This window comes from Taurulus bubalis (assembly GCF_910589615.1).
Source record: "Taurulus bubalis genome assembly, chromosome: 1".
Lineage (NCBI taxonomy): Eukaryota > Metazoa > Chordata > Actinopteri > Perciformes > Cottidae > Taurulus > Taurulus bubalis.
Window position 1 is genome coordinate 34,567,845 of NC_136589.1, and position 20,374 is coordinate 34,588,218.

Sequence of the window (20,374 nt, forward strand, 5' to 3'; positions counted from 1 at the left end):
ATGTTGGGACATAAGTCATGAGATGCAGGAAGCCTGCATATCCCATCAGACTTTTCTATCTAGGCTTCCTAATCAGGCCAGAGCGGCCTCTTTGTAATCTGTCCTCAAACCGCTGCTGACATTACTGCCAAAATGGCCTAATTGGATTGGTAGTGCAAGCATTATCTAACATACATATTTGGACATATCAAGGAGTAATATACACAGCTCCATCTGTATAGATGATCGCACAAAGGTAAGCGCTCATTTAGCTACAAATTGTCTTCAATCTGAGGTCGACACAAAATGGGCTCGCATCAAACAGTTGAGTTGTAGAAAAGTTGTTGTGCTCATTACTCATCTGCTGCATCCTCAACTCCTCGACGCACGTAGGCCATATTGATCACTGCCAGACATGCTGAACTACATGGGACAGCTTTAGTGGATTGTTTCCTGTGGCAGATTAACGACCATTAAAAGCTGTTTTCTATGTTCTCTGATGCCGTTCAGAGACGTCTGAAGGATGTAGACCATCAGCCACCCTAGATGGACCCTCCTTACCATACCTAATTGAATTTAAACCCAACTTGGAAATGAAGTGAAACAGTGATAAGTTAGTAATGACCGGGGTACAGAAGCAGATGACAAATCCAGTTGGTGTTTGCAAGACATGAATAGATTGTAGAGTTTGTGGAAATGACACTGAAGATGACTGAATATTTGCAGATAAAATATATAATGTTCAATTATTAAACTAAAGGCTATAGATTATTCATCAAAGAATAAAAAAAATATATGATTTTAGGTGGAAACTAAATTGTCCAAGTGTAAATACCGTGGACTGAGATCCTTAATAAGATAAGAAAAAAAGTGAACTGACGTTTAATCTTCAGTGCAGGAAATTGCTTTATGATTGTTTTCTATTTTGGCTCCTCTTACATCTTCTAGGTAATAATATGTGTGTGTGGTGAAGCCATACACAAGTATTGTCACCCAAATATTTCCAGTGCATAGATGGGCCTTCATACCGTGTGCACTTTTGATCTTATCATTAACCTTTTATGCATACTGCAGGCAGCTGTTCACAGCCACTTTTCATTCTGCACATTCACTTATCTGTTCCATATCTAAACCACACAACATTAAGTGCTTTGTCAGGATTCTCAGGAATCTTCTCCCAAGGGCTTATTATTATCCGACAGCCTGTTTTATGAATTATATATTGTCAGCTCGGCTGTTTGCTTAACCTGAAATATTCCCTTGTTGATACTTAATGTCCAGATTGAATCCTCATATTTAACCTGATAGGAAAATGTCAAATACTCATGGAGAAGAATGGCATCCATTACAATATCAATATCCATTGTAGCAATCAGTCCATCTCCCTCTTTCAGAGCCACATCCTGCAAAAGATATGCAAGCAGTCATTTCACTAAAACATTTGATCATCACACATGATGTCAATGCTCTTTTTAGTATTTAGAAATAACATTATATCATAAGCCAATTATAATTAAACTTGTAATGTCACAGAAAAAAAAAGATTGTTCACATCCACTTATTGCTCTTCTTACTGTTCTTACTGACTGTTACTCCACCCCTTTTCCCTGTAAAACCCTCCCTTTTGCTTGCCATTTTTAACTCTCTAACCATTTGCACAGACCACTGTATCTTACGGGTGTTGTGAAAACACTGGCCACAGTGTTGCATCATCAATGGCCAGCAGCCAAACACAAAAATATCTATTAATATAGGCATTCAAACTGATGAGGGCTGTCCATAAGAACAAGAGGATTAGCGGTGATGCTAGCCAGGTGACATTAAACTGTAGGAGGCAGCACACACTTACTGCTTGGAGACAGGCAGCAGTTGCTTAGCAAAGAGACGGAGAGGGTGTACTATTCAGGGGGCAGAAAAAGGAGGGAACAGAACGCCAGGAAATCAGAGGAAATACTGAGCAGGGGGAAAAAAGGAACAGCTTGAATGATGAGCTAAAACCAGTAGATAAAATCAGCTGACTGTCCTGTGTTAAAACAGGTTGATTCTCAGGGAAAAGGAGCGAGGAGGAAGGAGTGGGAGGGGGAGCTGTACCATCAGAGCTGAATGTATAATCAGCAGCTGCTGCTTCTGTCATGTGAGCAATAGCAGAGGGAGGGAGGGAGGCAGAGAGAGAGCGGGAGAGAGACATAGACTGGAGGCACCTTGTTCAGTTAGCGTAATATTCTGGCGGAAGGTGGATAGAACCATGGAGACTTAACGGCATCATGAGAGGCAAGCTTTTGGTGCTGTCACCTCACCCAGGGCAGACTGGCACAGGCAGGTCGTAGCGTGGCAACACTTGCTACCTCTCTGCTTCTTCACCCCCTCTGCATTGCTGCTGCAGCTCTAGTATATTTTTAGCATGTCAAGCACAGTCATTGCTGTGGCTGATTTTGTTATAATGTGTGCATTTTGCTCTGCCGGCATCTTTTTCTCTTCCAACCCATCTCCCTTGATTTCTTGACACTCTCGTTTTCACATGCTGTAACGGCAGCCGTTTTCTCTGGAAACTACTAATCTGGTAAGCAAACAGCAGACTGGGTACCCATTTGATGTTGACATGATGTGCGTGCCGTCTCATTTTGCATATGTCATGCATGGCAGCATTGTCATTACAGGATGTGGTCTTTAGGTTTTACATGATTACTATATAGTTGACAGGGTTGACCGTCAGCTCTGTGTTGGTGACTCAAATGTGTAGACTGAAGAAATGGCTGATGCACTGTGGCTGCAGTACCTGTTAGATTTAGTACTCGAGTTGGCATCCAGCTGGCATCTCAGTAAAGCCTCGCCCCTTCTTCATCCTGCATGCCAGATGTCATTAGCGTTATAAAGGCCAGTGACCTCTGAACTCACTTGCTTAAAAAGGGAGGGACAGAGCCTGCCACTGATTGCTATGGCACGAACGTTGCTTTATGTAAGATTGTAATTTGACACCAGGTAGCAGGATCAAAGTCCTCATACCTTTTACACGTCTTTTTGCTTGTTGTATGAACAGTGTGTTACAAGTAGCAGATCGGTGTTGTGAAGCTAATAAGCCCATAGAAAGCTTGAATGTGTATTTCATGAGAATGATTTTAGTAGTACTTGCAGTTAATTAGTGTAGGCTACCAAACCTTGGAGGATACACAGGCAGGCTAAATATAGCATATTTTCTATGAGGGATGGGCGACCTGTCTTTCAGAGGTTACAGTCCATCAGTCTGTGGGAAAATGAAGACACTGGTTACCTGTCATCATCTATGTAATTGTTTTACTGTACATTTTTATGTTGCGTTTGTTCAAATGTGTTCGTTTTAGCTACTTGATTGCCTTATCTTATGTGCATTGATTGTTATGCAACCTTTGCTTAAAATGTCACAATGAAGGCTAAGTATTGAATGTAGTACACATGAACACCATTCCACATTCATCTTATGGTGTCTGCAGTTGTAGTTGACGTTAATTTCTTCCAGACAATCTTTCTCATGTTGAAAATCACGGTTGTTTGGTAATAGCAATAGAGGAGAAAAACTGCTGTTCCATAAAACATATTATTTGAAGTACCACTTCTCTTTTGGATATAAATATTCTCTACATTGACTTGTATAGTGTACTATCATCTGCAACAATGAACATTACCATGAGAACTCTAAATAAGGAGCAGATGAAGACCACTGACACCACTGAACTGCTAACGCCTCCGCTCACTCTGCAACATGCACTGCCCACACTCAGGCATCCAGTTGCAATTGTAATATCACGCTTGACTTCTCTTTAAGCATCTAGTAGCACACTGTCGAATATTACACACACTTGCCAATGCAGCTTGTATTGTATCTATTGTAACACTGCTTTGTTGCTCTGTCTCTAGGCCTACTCCCAGGATGCCTACCTCCGTTGCCGCAGCAGCTACAGTGGAAATGCCCGTCACATTCCTGAACCTCCCCCAGTATGCTACCCCAGAGTAGACTGTAAGCCTACGGGCATGGCCCAGGCGACAGACGCAGCAGGGCAGGTCTGCCGTGGGCCAACAGCACCTCCTGATCATGGGTATCGCAAGGAGATCACAGTGCCCCCACCCCTTCCTCCTCATCAATCATATCCAAAAAGCCAAATGGCGGTGTGCATGCGCAACGACAGCGTCCGGACTGTGGTGGTTCCTCCCGACTCAGCCCAAATTGGGCGCATGGGTCCAACACATAGGATAGATTACATGGACCCTGTCATTGTCAGAGGAAGGCCTGGGTCACTGGCCCAGTATCCCCACTCTCGAAAGGCTGATGTCTATCCCAATGGTCCAGGAATGGTCCCATATGGAGGTCAGGCACCTCACTACCCAGGCAACAATCAAAACATTGATTGGCGCACTTACCAAACATACAGGGAGTACATTGACAACAAAGGAATCCATTCCCATGGTAGTCGGACTATCCAGGAGAGACTGGACAATTTGCGAGCTTCCAGTCAGAACGCCTTTGGCGCTACTCATCACATTCCCCGGGGAGACTGGGGCCCTAAGGGGATACGACGGAGGAGTACCTCCCATGAACGGTCATACCAAGGACCTCCACCTCACTTTCAGATTGCCCCACGCAGTGCTTCACAGGACCGCATGAGCAGTGCAGAGAGAATGGGCCATACCAGGAACTGGCCTCCTCGAAGTGTGTCGCAAGATGGCCTAATGCACAAAGCGCGGGCACACTCAACAGATTATGTTGACCCTGTAGAGCTGGCTCGGCCCAATGAGAGGAGAGGAGGGTACGGAAGGGCAGACCAAGGTACGAGGCCCAGCAGACAGTCTGTGCCCAGACACGCCATGCTCCACAGACCCTCTGCTGAATACAGCGGTGGCATGAGGGGGGCACCCAACCCTTCTCTTTACTCTAAAGGACCAGATTATCTTCAGAGCCGCTCCTCACCAATGCTCTTAGACAGACACTCACATTATGTAAAGAGCACAAGTGCTGAACATTCTCTTATTGACCAAAGAGTTGCAGTCAAAGGAAAACATGCTACCCACTCTATCCAACAAGGCCAAAGCAGGATGCGGGCAGAAATCATGCAGGCTGTTGAGGCAGGTAGAGACAGCGCATTGGTCGAACACAGGTCTTCTTCATGCTCCACCCCAAAACACATGCCTCAGAGGCCTAGCATCCTCAAACCACCCCATCCAGACTCCGCGAGTCAGGTCAATGGGCGAAGCCAGTCGGAGAGCGGTGTCATTCTAAGGGAGAAACCTCCTCCTGGAAAGAACCCCAGCCCTTTGCGGCACCACTCCTACATCCTGGCTGTAAACGACGACGGACCAGATTCCACGGCAGATGTGGCGGCGTGCTGGCTTCCCAACGATGCACGTCGAGAGATACGCATGCGCCGCCTCGGGGAACAATGTCACACCTCCTGCTCCAGCAACCTGGATGAGTCTCTGGACTCCATTCCATTCATCGGTAAGAGAATGATCAGTTGTAAGCCTTGCCACCCCAAAGTTGCCATGGCAACGGCAGCAGGCAGTAGTAACGTGAGGCCGACCGGCAGTGCTGATACTGAAGCTGGTTAAAAAAGCTTCCACCAATGATGATAGAAATCAGTTTGAAATAGATGGATGGAAAACTTACTGCAGAAATGCAGACGACTATAGTTTCATTGTTAATCTGATTCAGAGTTTTATTGGTTTGTACATGCAGTGCTGGGAAGATAATAATGGCATGTCTTCGTGGGAAGGTATAATTAATCTGATTTTGTGGCATCATGTAAGGTTTGTGGTATATTTGGCTTAACTGGGGCAGAGTGAAGGATGGCTTAAGCCTTTTGGAATATATTGAATTTCTCCTCTTAATATATTATTTACTCTCTTCAGGATGCATTGCATTATGGTTCAGTAGTCCCATAATGCATTTCCTGGTGATTGAATAGTTGTCGTCATCAGTGCTTTGAATTTTTTTTTTTTTAACTCGTACCCATTGAGAGGTTCTGAGAATATTTGGCTTTCTGCTGCTTTTGTATCATGGCACCAAACACAATTCTAAATGTACTCTTACTTTTATTGCCAGGATGTTCTATTTTTTCTGTCTCGTTTTAGAGAAATGTTAATTATTTCAGCAATGAGGAAAAAAAATACATAATCCATTGGATTTCTCATCATGTTTAATGATGGCATGTCTGTCTTCCTGTGTTTCTTAGCTAATGCATCATTTTGTAAAATGGAAAAAGTAAGGACTCTGTGAGAGTGGATGTGCTCTTATTTACATTTCAGTTGACAGTTAGTTTTTAGGTCTCAACTTCTGTATGATTAGGCTGATTCTTCAGAGAAATTATCTGTTCCTGATGATCGCGAAAAGAAAGAAACATGAAGTCAGCATATCTTTTGTTGGTGGTTTTAAATTAAGTAAACTCTTTGATAGCTGATCTACTTTTCTTCCTTTTGCAAGAACATCAAGGAAACACTATGTACTTTGCAGCTACAGCATACTGTATGGATGAAATGGGTCACAGGCAGTGACGAGTTAGTTTCTGAGTTGGAGTTAAATTAGGGTCTTTAGAAGCAGTGCAGTGAAAAATAAATCTAGCTTTTGGTGCCAGATACGTAAAAGTGGTTTCTACTGTTAAAAACTCTCAAACTAGGAGTAGTTTCTTAATATTTAATCCACACCATTTAAGTAGGTAGAGCAGTGGTTCTTAACCTTATTGGTTAAGCTTCATCAGTGCATTCACCGAACCCTTCGTAATTGGAAAAATAAAATATGATTTCTTCAAAACATAGGTGTATATTTTGTTAGTGCACAAAATGAACCATGCATCAGTTGCACACAAAATCACTGTGTTCAAAGAACAAAATCAACAAAACATGAATTTCACACAAAAACATATCTCAATGAATATTTACTGTAAATCAATGTGACGAAAAGAAGAAAATTTGTGTGTTGCGGCCCGACATTGCTAGTGTGAACCGGGCTATACTGTGTGACCCCTGCCGAACCCCTGAGAGTGACTCACCGAACCCCTGGGGTTCGATCAAACCCAGGTTAAGAACCACTGAGGTAGAGGGTCAGCTGGAGGAATTGTAAATGATAAGAAACTCACAGAACAGAGTTAACTGCGAGGTCACTACACAAACACTGTGTGGCGTACCAACAGTGTTTCCGCAGTTCCTTTTAGTGGTTCATGTAATGTCGGCCGGCCAGGTGCAGGTGCAGACAAAGCAGGCAGTGACAGTGATGATGCCGCAACACCACCGTTCTGGGACTGGTGCCCCAGCCCAGGAGAACAGTGCCCATATTGTGTAAGCTGCTGGGCCTCCATCAATGGCCTGTTTGAAAGGCCACTGGTCCAGGCCTCAGTCATGTGGGGTAATTTGGTCCAATTGCTGAATCCATCATTTTATTTAGCTAATCTATAGGCAGTTCATATACCTACCTTTTATCTTTCACTCTATTTTGCAGTGTAACTGGAATGTAGTCCTTACTTGTTCCTTTGAATTAATCAAATGTTTGATACATTTTCTGACACCTATTTTAGTCACATTTTGTAGTATTTTGTAGTATTTTGGAGGAAGACTCTTCGTCATGTTGCTGATGAACAGCTTGGGCCCGGGGATGAACCCCTCGAGTGTTGCTAGTAAACCTGTGTTCTGTTATTTTTTTCTGCGTTTGTGCCTCATTTGCAAAAGTTGTATAGCTTATAGTAAAAAAGATTGGTCATCTTGTATTTTGGAGAGAGAAGACTTTGAAGTTACAAAATAATGTTTATCAACGATTGGCGAAACCCTATGGTCGCCTAACAGACCTAGTTGGGGAGACGGTGACATCCTTTTTCCTTTGCCCCGTTTCAAAGTTGGTTACAGGCTGGAACTAGGACAGTTGCTTTTAAATTTAGCTCCAAAAGCCCCTTGGCTGCAGAGAGCAGCTTTGTACTCTGAGCTGTTTCAGGCTTGAAGTGCCAGGAGTGGGCGGTAGTACTCAAGTGTTAAGATCTTCCCTTTCCCTCAAGAAACATGTCAAAAGATGATCTGTTCCGACTCTGTGGCATGAGAGTCACAGAAAGCCCGTTTTACATTTTTCCTAAATCCCACAGACGACGGATAACAAAGTTGTCTTTGATAGGCGAGATAAAAAGTCAGCAATCCTGCATTTTCTCAGTCATAGACATAATGTGGAAATATTGAGCAAAAATGTATCGAGTTAAATGTGTGACAAAAGCTGTATTTAATTTCTGTGCTCACAGTGAATTGTTTTATTTGTCATAGATGAGCCAATCAGCCCCAGTGTCGACCGGGATGCCGCTCCTATTCCGCCCTCAGCTGTGATATCTGTTGCACCATCCATAACTACGGGGCCTTCCAGTCCGGGCTCACCATGCCCTCCCATTCGTCGTCAGCTGTCACATGACCAAGGTAAATGGCATTGGGTTGGTTGGGGGATGGATATGTCGGTCAAGGCTTTGCTTTGACAGGATGCATTTGGAAAGAACAAATTAAAAATTTGATTTTAGTTTGTTTTATTTTTAACACAATTAGCAAAATTGAATTTCTTTCATTCGATTAATCAGCAAATCATTTTAGTTTTAGCTTTTGACATTGTGGGTGTAGTGTTATGTTACTCTTTAAAGTAATTTATTCAGGCACTTATTTTAGGCATATATTTTTGTTATATATGTGAAAAAACTTTGGTCATAAATTACAAGTAACATAATTTCTGCTTCTAGAGTCCCTGAGAAGTGCTTTGCTGGAGTCTGATGCAGCCAGCAAAACAGAGAGGTCCAAATCTTACGATGAGGGTCTGGATAACTACCAGGAGGAGGGAAGAAGGTGAGTTCATACTAGGATTCGGTTAATGCTTCAGTTTATTCTCATTTATATTCGGTCACAGATCTGTCTGACCTGAAATCTGCATTTCTTTGTTTCTCTTCTTTAGGAGGTCTTCCACTAAGAATATGCCCAGTCTCAGGGGCCTGAGGAAGGTGAGGAACTGTAGGGTTACTTACAACATGCAGGACTTTCTTATGTCGTCCTTTCTTTGGCCCAACTTTACCTGCCACTGAAATGCATCTGGAATAACCAGATAACAATCTAAAAACGGTTAGGCAAAAGGAAATCCCTCTGTGATGGCACCAAAGATACATTTAAGTAAAAGTGGGATCCAGTTTAGTTATGCGCATAACTGAGGAAGTAAATACTATAACAGACAATCCGATTGCTATTCAAATGCCAAATCAATATTTTAGCAATGTACATGTGGATGAATCTTATTGTAAAACAAGTTAAAATATGAAAGTTGTTGGTTAATACATTTTTGATAGCTTTGATAGCTTTGATAGTTTCTCAATTTCTGTCTGTACTGGCTTCCTTGGGAAGTGTTTTGAGAGACACAAAGGTTTTAGATATCTATGTCTCGGTGATCATGTAACTGACATCACCAGTTTGATTTGCCCAGAGATGCTGTTTCATAACATCTCTCACGTTCTATGTCACACTCTGCTCTTTGTTTATAATGCCAGAAATACAAATGTCATAAATTCACATTTGCAGGCTCTGGATGGACATAAATCTTCCGGAGATTCTGGATCTCGAAGGGATTCTTCTTCAGATATCTTTGCCAGTTCTTCCAAAGAAGGGTTGCTCAATTTGAGGCCACTTGGTACAGACAAAAATAAGGTATGTCCGTACACTTGTGCCTTCATTTAACAACCATATATATATATATCATTAATGTTTTGACGTGTAAGTATTTCTCTGTTTCTGTCTCTATCGTCTCTCCATCTCTGTAGCGTGTTGGTGGAGGAATGAGATCATGGAAACCGATGTACGCTGTTTTACAAGGTCACACTCTAAGCCTCTACAAAGACAGGAAGGATGCACTGTCACATGCTTCGACACCATCTGACGAGGACCCACTGCGAATCAGCATCAAGGCCTGTCTGGTTGACATCTCCTATAGTGACACAAGACGCAAGAATGTGCTGCGACTCACCACCTCAGACTGCGAGTATTTGTTCCAGGCAGAAGGGAGGGAAGACATGCTGTTGTGGATCAGAGTCATTCAGGAAAACAGTAACCCAGATGAAGAGGTGTGTTTTTAGCATGGCTCATAATGTGTAGCCAAATCAAGATTATTCCCAAATGATGATCTCACTTCCAGCTAAAATGATGTCAGAAAGCCTAAAGTGCCACAATGACAAGGACATACATCAAAGTAAAATCTCAGCAGGGCAGAGCATAGCACTTGTTGTCGGTTGTTTACAGTAACAGAAAAAGCACGCAACCAGACTTGATTATAGTTTCGAAAGAAACCGACACACGGGTTAGCAACAGCAACAAGTGAACCAAAGTCTGTACTTGAATAAAATACGAAAATGATGGTGTCAGTGAGATGGAGAGGTTTACAGCTTTTATTAAAACGCCTCACAAAAGCTAAAATAAGGTGTCATTGGAAACTTGTTTGCCCTGGGTAGAACAAAAAAAAAACTCTTGGTCACTTCTTGGGGTGTGAGAGGGAAATTTCAGACTGAGCCAATCAGTAAGCTGCCTTTCAGCAAGACCTTGTTAACTCCTGGCAAGAATTAATTGTCAGTTTTTAATTTTTTGATCTTTGGGCTGTCATCCAGTCAGTTAGACATCCAGAAGGCCTACTATATAACATATGTGTGTTTACAAGCAATATGAAGTGTTGAACAAATAAATGTTCACTCTGATTAGAAATACAATGAAACTGCTTTTCACTAGTTTAACTCTTTTGAATGACTGCCCATAATGTATTTCTGCTGTCATTACAGAATGCTGCTGTAACAAGTCAGGACTTGATCAGTCGAAAGATCAAGGAATACAACATGATGAGGTATTCAGGACTCCACATTGCCCCCTGGGGCTCTACCGCAGTACTCCGACCACATATCTACACAGTGTCAACCGAATATTCATATTTGTGTATTTCTTTTGCCATTTGTCTGGTTCAGTTCGCCCAGCAGCAGGTCTGAACCTTCCCCCAAAACGACCCGTCAGTCCCTCAGTATCAAACAAGCCTTCCTGGGAGGTAAATCAGAAGGCAAGTTCCACAATCCTCATTCACCCAAAACGGGAGAGGATAGGAGAGCGCTGAGAGATAGCGACACCAGCTCCATTTAGTGTGCTTAGGGGGCATGTCTCACCTCACATGGTCTAATGTATTATGCATTTATTTGTGTTTGCCCTGTCAGATGACTCCAGCCCACCACGGGACAGAGCTGCTTGGAAAATTGGTATTGCAGGGATGATGAGGAAACCCTTTGAAAAAAAGACTCCAGCTGGGGTCACATTCGGGGTGCGGCTTGATGACTGTCCACCTGCACAAACCAACAGGGTGATTCTCAACCCCTTTTTCTGTGTTTTGAGAGAAAAAGCTTCTTCAGTTTAACATGAAATATTTATTTTCCATCAACCAAATAATGCACTTGTTGTAGACACAAAACTGCATGCATATCACATCTGTGCTCATCCAAACAGTTTGTAGTTTTGTTTTTTTGTTCAATGTTCAGATTCAACGTAATCCGTGATTTGACGCATTGAATGTCTTCTTGTCATGTGTTGTGCAGTTTGTTCCTCTGATCGTGGAGGTGTGCTGTAAGGTGGTGGAGGAGAGAGGCCTGGACTACAAAGGAATCTACAGAGTGCCTGGGAACAACGCTGCCATCTCCAGCATGCAGGAGGAGCTCAACAGCAAAGGCATGACTGACATCGACGTCGAGGAAGACGTGAGTGACTGATGGTCAGGTTGCACAGTACAGTGGTCTAACTCTACTTTATCTTTTAGCAGTGCGTTACGTCCCCTTTTCAGTCTCGGGTATAAGGGTGGGGTGGACTGCCAAAGAATATGTGAAAGAAAGTCAAAAGTAGGAGTAACGTTTTTAAACAATATTTATTCACACTGGTTGTGGCTAACAAAAAAACAAAGGTTCTCTATGAAGTGGGAGAGGTTGGGACAATTGTGGTCGTGCCAAACAAATAAAAATCAAGATAACAAAACTAGGCCTGGCTAACTACATCTGGAAAAGAAACAAACAAAATGGCTTCACATGCTAGCACTGTCAGTGGGTGCATAGTATAAAACAAAAACCGCCCCACACTCTTCTGGCTTCCTCCTTTTTTAAAACGGGGCCCACTCAGATGATTGGCTTGCACAGGTGACAACCAATCACCAAATTGGAAGCTGTGAGGGAAAACAAGAGGCGTGGGGAGAATACACAACACTGACACGTGACAGATCTGTGCTGCAGGCTTTAACATAACGCTCTCTCCATCTTTCTCTTCTCTGCAGAAATGGCGGGACCTCAATGTCATCAGTAGTTTACTTAAGTCCTTTTTCCGAAAACTTCCAGAACCACTGTTTACAAATGGTGAGATCTTGTGATTACACTAAAATTTACAAGTTGCGACCAAGAATTGCAAACAATAACTGGTGTAACGTTGGATTATTTGTGTGATAAATGTTTGATGAAGGTTTTCCTGCTCTGTTCACAGAAAAGTATGGTGATTTTATTGAAGCCAACCGAACAGAAGAATCGGTGGAGAGATTAAAGGAGCTCAAGAGGCTGGTGAGTGAAATATCTAATATGAGAAGCGTGCATTTGAATATCATTAAATTGAGCGTACAATTAATCTAGCAACTCTGATCCCTTTTTTGTGTAAATTCTTGCAGATACAAGAATTACCTGATTATCACTTTGAAACTCTGAAGTTCCTTTGTGCGCACCTCAAGAAGGTTTCTGAAAACTGTGAAAAGAACAAGGTACGGCAGTTAACAGGATCTGTCGGTGTTAACTTCATTCGGTAACCCCCAATCCTCCATAAACACCCTTAACTCTGCATCACGGTGACAGCCCCCATCCCATCACCACTACCAACCCCTCTCCCACACTAACACCAGACACCTGTGTGTGTGTGTGTGTGTGGATAGAATATATATATATATATATATATATACACACACACACACACACACACACACACACACACACACACACACACACACACACACACACACTGTCTTCATTATATTATCCAAGACATTGCGCTGCACCTTAACTGCTTCTCTTTTGCACTCTGGACAGATGCAAACTCCATTTTGTTGTTATAGTACTTGTACTATGTGCAATGAATAAAGCCCCTTTTTGAGGATTATTTCATTAAACCTGATTTGTCCCAACCTCATCTGTTTAGATGGAGCCTCGTAACCTGGCGATTGTGTTTGGTCCTACGCTGGTCAGGACCTCTGAGGACAACATGACCAACATGGTCAATCACATGCCAGACCAGTGCAAGATAGTTGAGCACCTTATCCAGCAATACGACTGGTTCTTCACTGACGACGGGGATGAAGACCCTGTTGTATGTGTTTTTTTTCTTTTCTTCTTCGTTTGTTATTTGTTCATCAGAAATTAACAATTCTTACCATACATAGCCCTACTTGTATGCCATGTATTGTATAAATATGGGTATTTAAAGTTGCACCAATCAATATGTTGTGCGAGAAATGGCTCAAATGACTATGTTGGAGGAGAACAGACCAGGGTTAATTCAATGAATTCAGTTTTTTAGTTAATCAATCATGCAGCTTTAGATACAATCTTTTTTTCTCCCATTTATGTGTTGTATTCAGTCACTTATCATCTTTCTGCTTTCTCTTCTATTCTTGTTCAAACTGTGTGATTCCCTCTGTGTGCGGCCGCAGACCACAGCTGAGCAGGACAGCACAGTGCATTCTCAGCCTGTGCCCAATATCGACCACCTACTCTCCAACATTGGGAGGACCACAGCTTCACCGGGCGAAGTCTCAGGTAGGGCTGAGAGGGTTATCTCTTAGGAGCAGCATCCCCACAGCAAATATGTTATCATGGCAGCAATACTATATTTCATTAATGTTATTCCAGTAGATTAAAGTTTAAAATATCTGTGCAATGGATCCATTCTAAGAATAAATGTCAAGAGCATGCCAGTTTTTGAGACGATGAACATCATGCCTATTGTGCATACTTTTAAGTGCTTTGAGCAAAAATAAGTCTTCCAAATTGTATTTATGTTTCAGTAATTTTTCAGTAAATACACTTTTGTGTTTTAATCATTTGGGGAAAAAGTTGAAAAATACCTTCCAGTACGTTAATACTTTTTTATTTGTTTGTTTTTGGTTAGAAGTCTGTTTTTGTTTTTTGCTGTTGACGTTTTTTTGCCCAAAGAGATACAAAATTGTCCTCAAGTTTTATTTTTGTTAATTTCTTTGCTTTACTCTTTATTTTTTCTTGCTCAAGTCATTTTTTCTCCCTGTGCTTTACCTGTGTTGAGACGACGACTCCTTTTCTTTCAGTTCTTTTCTTCCCCTCCTCCTCGTCTCTCACATAATCCCGGCATGTTCTTTCCCAAAGAAAATCTAACAAACAAAAAGAAACAATGGACGTTTTAACCCTTCTGACCTTTGCCCTTCTGTGTGTAGTGTGTTGTTTCTCTCCCTTATTCCTGTCCAGCACTCACACATTACCCAATCTTGACACAGGCCAAGTGGGCGGCGTCTATCACTCGATGATGTCACTGATGGACTCTGTTATGTCAGTGATGGACAGCTGGGACTGTAGGAAGAAGGACGAGTGTTGTGCCCAGTGTAGCTGCCTAGTCTGCAGAAACCCGCAGCGCTTTTAAATTTGGGCGAAAGGAGGAAAAAAGATAAAAAAGAAAGGAAGAGAAGTCGATGTTTGTCATTTTTCCTGTGGTGTGCACGTCTCATATTTAAACCAATACCCTAAATTGAGGGGATACAGAGCGATGCTGCTGTACTTCCTCTGAAAGCCCTTCTGCTGTCTCTTGTTGTCTCTAAAGCTGATCGCGAGGACAAGTAGCATGGTACGGTCAACCTCAGGTTCTCTCCCGGTCATGTGGCATACTCTGTCATGATGTCTGAGGGTGGGGTCGTAGTGGTGGGACTGAGCTGGATGTTCCCCAGCACACATGTGTTCACACTCAAACAAACCCACACATACAACCCATAACGATGTAGTGACTTGTTGATGCAGAGACACACATGCAGTCATATGGCAGTGGACGAGTTTCCAAGCATGTAGATATAGTGGTATTTGCTGCGGCGGGTAGTTTTTTTTTTTTTTTTTTATGTTTCAGATGCTTCCTCTTGTGTCTTTTTGTTTGATTTGTTGTCTGTGATGTCCTTATTTCAAAAATCTTTGTCTCCATGCAACCACAGATAAATATTGCCACATCCCCTATTGTTACATCCAAAATTCGTCACGACATCAGTCACGAACATGTCCCCCACACTGTCTCCTGACCCAACCCTGGGCTACACACAGACACACACATTTTTTTACCTTTTCGTTCCTGTCACCATTTGGTCAAAAAGGGCTATTAGTCTGCTTATCCTCGTTTGCTGCAGTTTGTGTGTTTTCTCCTCTTGCAAAGGGAGACAAAGTTTTGTGAACTCTTTGATTTGCCTTTTATGTTGTTGAGAGTGCCAGGTTACATGTTAAAGGGCACCGCAGGAGTTAATCTATCTTTGGAGTAAGATCAATCTCTCCGTTATACCAAGGCTTGCCTGTGCCATCTGTATCGACCACGACATACACTCACTGATATGTTCAGCTCAGGCCCCTTACGTCAGCGCAAACTCATCACTCCTTCTCGTCTGTGATGTCTTTTTGAGTTGGGAAAGAATGCCTACAGCTGGTTGGTGGCTACATGTGATGCTCTGTGACTGGCGTGTTTGTCCGTGATGTGCCGTCGTTCCATCGATACATGAGCATGAGCTGCTTTCTGTGTCTTGGTTTACCGCTTGGTTGTCACTTCTTCTCACCCTTCATCTCAGGCCTCCTCTGCAGCTTTATCCACTTATCCATATACTGCTTTGTGTGGTTACTCGTCCTTTCTCTCTCTCTATCTGAGCCGAAAAATGTGCCGTCTGCTTTCATTCAGCTGCTGTCATTGTCCTCATCATGTCCGTCACGTTCTCTCTGAACAAACATTTAATCTGCCCTTTCTCTTTCTTTATCTTGTTCACTGTTTTTAGTAAGACAGAGTGTTTGCAGGCTTCTTCTAATTGCTCTCTCCTCTTTGATACAGATTCAGCATGTAGTGACTCCTCAAAATCAAAGGTAATGTCTTCTTCTTATTTGAAAAAAAAAATTCTCTCACAGAAATCCTTCATTCTCGTGTCTTGTTTTGAGTCTTGGTTCTCTATCAGCAGGGCTTGTGGGGGTCAGGGAAGGATCAGTGTAGCAAAGAGATGCTGCGCTCCTCCTTCTTCGCCAGCCGCAAACGCAAGAAGCCCAAGGACAAAGCTCATCCGAGCAGTTCAGACGACGACCTGGATGCCGTGTTCACCAAGAAAGAGCTCTCTGCGGAGAGCCAGCAGCCTTTGTGGTCCCCGGGCAGCCGGACTGAGGACGAGGGGGAGACTGAAGCCAGTGGGAAAGACAAGCACAGGAAGAGCTTGGCGGAACAGCCTGACAAATCCAAGAGGAAGGAGTCTCTCTCCTGCAGCCTGATATCGCAGCCCTTTCTCTCCCCGCCTCCAGAACACATTCCCTCCGCCCTTCAAAGTGGCTCCCCCTACGCCTCGCCCTCCCATTCCCCGGACCTCGGCTACCGCGTGCCGATGGCCCACCAGTCCTCTCTGTCGGACCCGCCTTCCAACTACGACGACACGGTGTCTGACCTCGGTACGATGAACAGCACCAGCTCCCAGGCATCGGTGCCCAGGGCGAGGCAAGGCAAGGTGGCGGCACTGGGTCAGGAAGCTTGCCCCAGCGGGCTGGGAGCAGAGGTCTGCTCCATCACCTCCGACTACTCCACCACCTCCTCCATGACGTTCCTGACGGGAGCTGAACTCAGCACCCTCAGCCCTGAAGCGCAGTCTGTGGCGGAGAGCAGGGGCGGAGACGACGCAGACGACGAGAGGAGTGAGCTCATCAGCGAGGGGCGGGCGATGGAGACGGACAGCGAGAGCGACCTGTCGGTGTTTACAGTCGGGAAAATGGATCAGCGAGAACTGCAAGGAGCTCCTCGACCCCTCCCCTCCTACAGACTTATCGAGTGCGATACCCTCTCCAGGAAGAAAGCTGCTCAACAGAAAACCGTCAGCGAGTCTTCACTGGATGGAGCTTGGAGCGATAAAGATTCTAACAGACTGCCGCATGTGCTGGGGTCGGCCGAAGGTTGCTCCACAGGCAGCCTCAGCTCCTCGTCTCGCAGCGAATTAGACAAGACGGAGCCCGCGTGGAAGCTCAAGATCACCGACCGACTGAAGGTGCGTCTGCGACTGTCCGTTGACGACATGTTTGGTGTGGGCAGCCAGAGGGGGTCCCCCGAGGGCCGCAGCAAGAAGAAGAACATCCGACGCAGACACACCATGGGCGGCCAGAGGGACTTTGCAGAGTTGTCCGTTTTGGGAGACTGGTCGCACGTCGGTATCGGCTCAGGCTCTCGGTCGGAGCTGTCGGCTGTGGACCAGCTGAAGCCAAAGTGCAGCTCTCAAGACTTTTCCATTCGGGACTGGATTGTCCGTGAGCGCCACCGCACTAGCAATCCCGAGGTCAGTGTGGACCTCTCCGAACAGCAGGGGGGACCGTGCGACGCAAACTCCCAGAGCCTCAGAGCCTCCTCCTCCTCTTCTGAACTCCCACATCGCTCAGCTGATGTGTTGAACGGAGACGTCCCCCAGAGTAAAGACCTGAGCCTGTCGGCCACCGCTCACCCTCACAAACTCACTAATTCCCAGGTGGTCCATTCGCGGTTCTACCAGTACCTGTGAGAGGTGTTCCACATGTGTGACTGTGTATGTTCTCCGTCTGTGAGATGTGTACCTACTTGGGAGTCGTGAGTGTGCCACACTTTTTTTTTTCTCTTGCTTTCTTGTACTTGAGTCCGTCAGTATAATGTGTGTTGTGCGACCAATGTTAGAGAATGAGCATGTTGTAAAAAAAATTGTGTGTGTGTTGGCCTGTAACTGGTGTGTGTGTGTGTGTGTGTGTGTGTGTGTGTGTGTGCGTGTGTGTGCGCGTTCTTCTGAAAAGAGAATTACTGCACACAGGGATCGTTGATCTTGTTCATGTATGAGGCATGAAACTAAATGATGTTTCTACCTTTTTTAATTTCTCTCTTTTTTTTTTTAACGACAAATGACTTTGGGATGGTGCCGCAGGAGGACGTCCTCTCCCCTGATACAAATCCCTGTTATGCTGAAGATTCAGAGGACCTGTCGCTCATGAAGCAATGAGCATGTGAAGTTTGTGCAAGGAAAGTGTGAAAAGTGACACTTAAATCGAGATTGTTTCAAAGTTTAGCGAAGTGGCTTTAAGGATGAACTGACTTAGAAAGAATAGGAAGTAGTGAAAAAAGATTTTAGTATTGCAGAGGAATTATTTTTGTGTAAAGAAAGTTATTATGTTCAAAGTCAGTGAGTCTCTCAGTAACCAAATGAAGAATGTACAGACATGCTCGCTGTAATACTGACTAAAAGCTTTAGATGCTTGTGTTTCACTCTGAAGTGTACATACCCCTATTTTTGGTGTACGCGACTTGTGATTTTTGGTACTGTGTGTGTGTGTGTGTGTGTGTGTGTGTGTGTGTGTGTGTGTGTGTGTGTGTGTGTGTGTGTGTGTGTGTGTGTGTGTGTGTGTGTGTGTGTGTGTGTGTGTGTGTGTGTGTGAACTGTCTACAAGTTCTCTGCTGTCAAAGCCTTTCGAAAGGTACAAGGTGATGAGGAGACACTGGATTTATGCAAATACAAAACAAGTTACTATTCATCCCAGTTATGTGGTTTAAGAGCAGCGAACAACACCCCTCTAATGCAAGTGTCATGCTGCGTTTAAGCGTTTGCGGTTCACACATCTGGCTGACAGTCGATCGCAAAGAGGGAGAAAAAGTGTGAAGAAAAATAAAATGGGTATTCAAATCAGAAAATCATGTTTTTTTCACATTAGGAAGTGCCTCAGAATGATTTGTTAAGGGTGCCATATTGTCTTTGTTGAGATACACGAAGATGTTACTGTGAATGACATTTTTATTGTGGACTCTCAGTCATTCTAGAGGTTGCGTAACAAAATGCCGAGCTTCCATTCCGTAGGCATTCCACTCTGGTCTTAACATGTTTTATACTTCTATTTTCTTTCTCTGTTTTTCATTTTTGATTTTAACAGAACTTGAATTTTAAATGTTTCTTGTAAAAAATAAGTAACTTAAATGTACATATAAATGCAATGTTTTAGCTGCTTTACTTTTCATTTCCATCAGATTGCAAGATTAAAGTACAGTATTGTGAGACGATGATGCTCATGAGGCCGGTGTGGGTGTTGTGGGCAGTTTGGTACTTCTGAGGACAGAGGTCCTGCGTGAGGAAGCACTTCGTTGAGCTGGACCGTTGTACCAATGCTGTGATCATCTGATTGTTAGAGGGGTGTGCACAGACTCCTGAAACACTGGAAATAAATTTTGTCAATGGCAAATGGTTGTGTATGTTTGTTTGTTCTCCACATTTTAGAACAGCATCACATCCGTATATGTATAGAAAGATTCAAAGTAGCTTTTATCTTGAAATTAGTTTTTTCTTGACATTAAAGGTCCCTTTCTGTTGGTCAGTGTAAAACAAAAAGCCACATTAAATCTACTTAGATACAATGTTGTAAAACAGTTAGGCACTTTAATCTGATGGTTATTCGGCAGCCTGGATATTTCATTTCTAATTTGTTATGAACGATTCATAGCGTACTTTGTCATAAAACTACAGTATAGTATTTCATGTCATGAGCATGTAATATAAATGTCGGAGTATATAGTATGCCATGAAAATCATAGGAAATTATGACCATAAAGTAAATTTGTGTCTCATGAAAAAATAATAGTATAGCATGCCATGAAAAAAATCATGAATTAGATAAGAGTTGTCGTATAATGTCATGAAAAAGTGACTTATAGAAACAGAAAAAAAGAAACATGCACTTTTATTAATCCCCTTGGGGAAATTCTTCTCTGCATTTGACCCATCCCTGGATGGGGAGCGGTGGGCGGCCCTGTGAGGCGCCTGGGGAGCAGTTGAGGGTTCAGTGTCTTGCTCAGGGACACTTTGACATGTGAGCTATGGGGGGGAATGGGGATCTTGTGGTTGCGGAACGACCACGCATCCCCCTGAGCTACAGCCGGCCATAGCATGGCATAAGCAAATGGATCGAAGTCACAATATTGTATGCCATTAAAAATACCATAAAATAGTGACATAGTAAATCTTACAGGTCATTCTAAAGTAAGTCGTATAAAGTCTGTAGTTGTATCGCACGTCATGAAAAAGATATATTATGTCAAAAAAGTAATTGTATTGTATGCCATCAGAATGTTGTAAAGATTGTAAAAGAATACA

General features: G+C 43.4%; 1 protein-coding gene across 1 annotated transcript in view; it reads left to right on the plus strand.

Moving 5' to 3' along the window:
• Nucleotides 1–17,773, plus strand: part of arhgap21b (Rho GTPase activating protein 21b) — a gene marked incomplete at both ends in the record, with an annotated part of 30,759 nt that extends 12,986 nt beyond the window's left edge. Inside the window, 18 exons of the mRNA XM_079218768.1 lie at nucleotides 2,513–2,539; nucleotides 3,871–5,446; nucleotides 8,242–8,388; nucleotides 8,700–8,802; nucleotides 8,909–8,954; nucleotides 9,523–9,648; nucleotides 9,762–10,061; nucleotides 10,767–10,828; nucleotides 10,947–11,114; nucleotides 11,197–11,329; nucleotides 11,562–11,720; nucleotides 12,284–12,362; nucleotides 12,487–12,560; nucleotides 12,665–12,754; nucleotides 13,186–13,353; nucleotides 13,697–13,802; nucleotides 16,084–16,115; nucleotides 16,208–17,773. Coding sequence (XP_079074894.1) covers nucleotides 2,513–2,539; nucleotides 3,871–5,446; nucleotides 8,242–8,388; nucleotides 8,700–8,802; nucleotides 8,909–8,954; nucleotides 9,523–9,648; nucleotides 9,762–10,061; nucleotides 10,767–10,828; nucleotides 10,947–11,114; nucleotides 11,197–11,329; nucleotides 11,562–11,720; nucleotides 12,284–12,362; nucleotides 12,487–12,560; nucleotides 12,665–12,754; nucleotides 13,186–13,353; nucleotides 13,697–13,802; nucleotides 16,084–16,115; nucleotides 16,208–17,773 — 4,962 coding nt within the window. The remainder of the gene's footprint in view (nucleotides 1–2,512; nucleotides 2,540–3,870; nucleotides 5,447–8,241; nucleotides 8,389–8,699; nucleotides 8,803–8,908; nucleotides 8,955–9,522; nucleotides 9,649–9,761; nucleotides 10,062–10,766; nucleotides 10,829–10,946; nucleotides 11,115–11,196; nucleotides 11,330–11,561; nucleotides 11,721–12,283; nucleotides 12,363–12,486; nucleotides 12,561–12,664; nucleotides 12,755–13,185; nucleotides 13,354–13,696; nucleotides 13,803–16,083; nucleotides 16,116–16,207) is intronic.
• Between the last annotated feature and the right edge of the window lie 2,601 nt (nucleotides 17,774–20,374).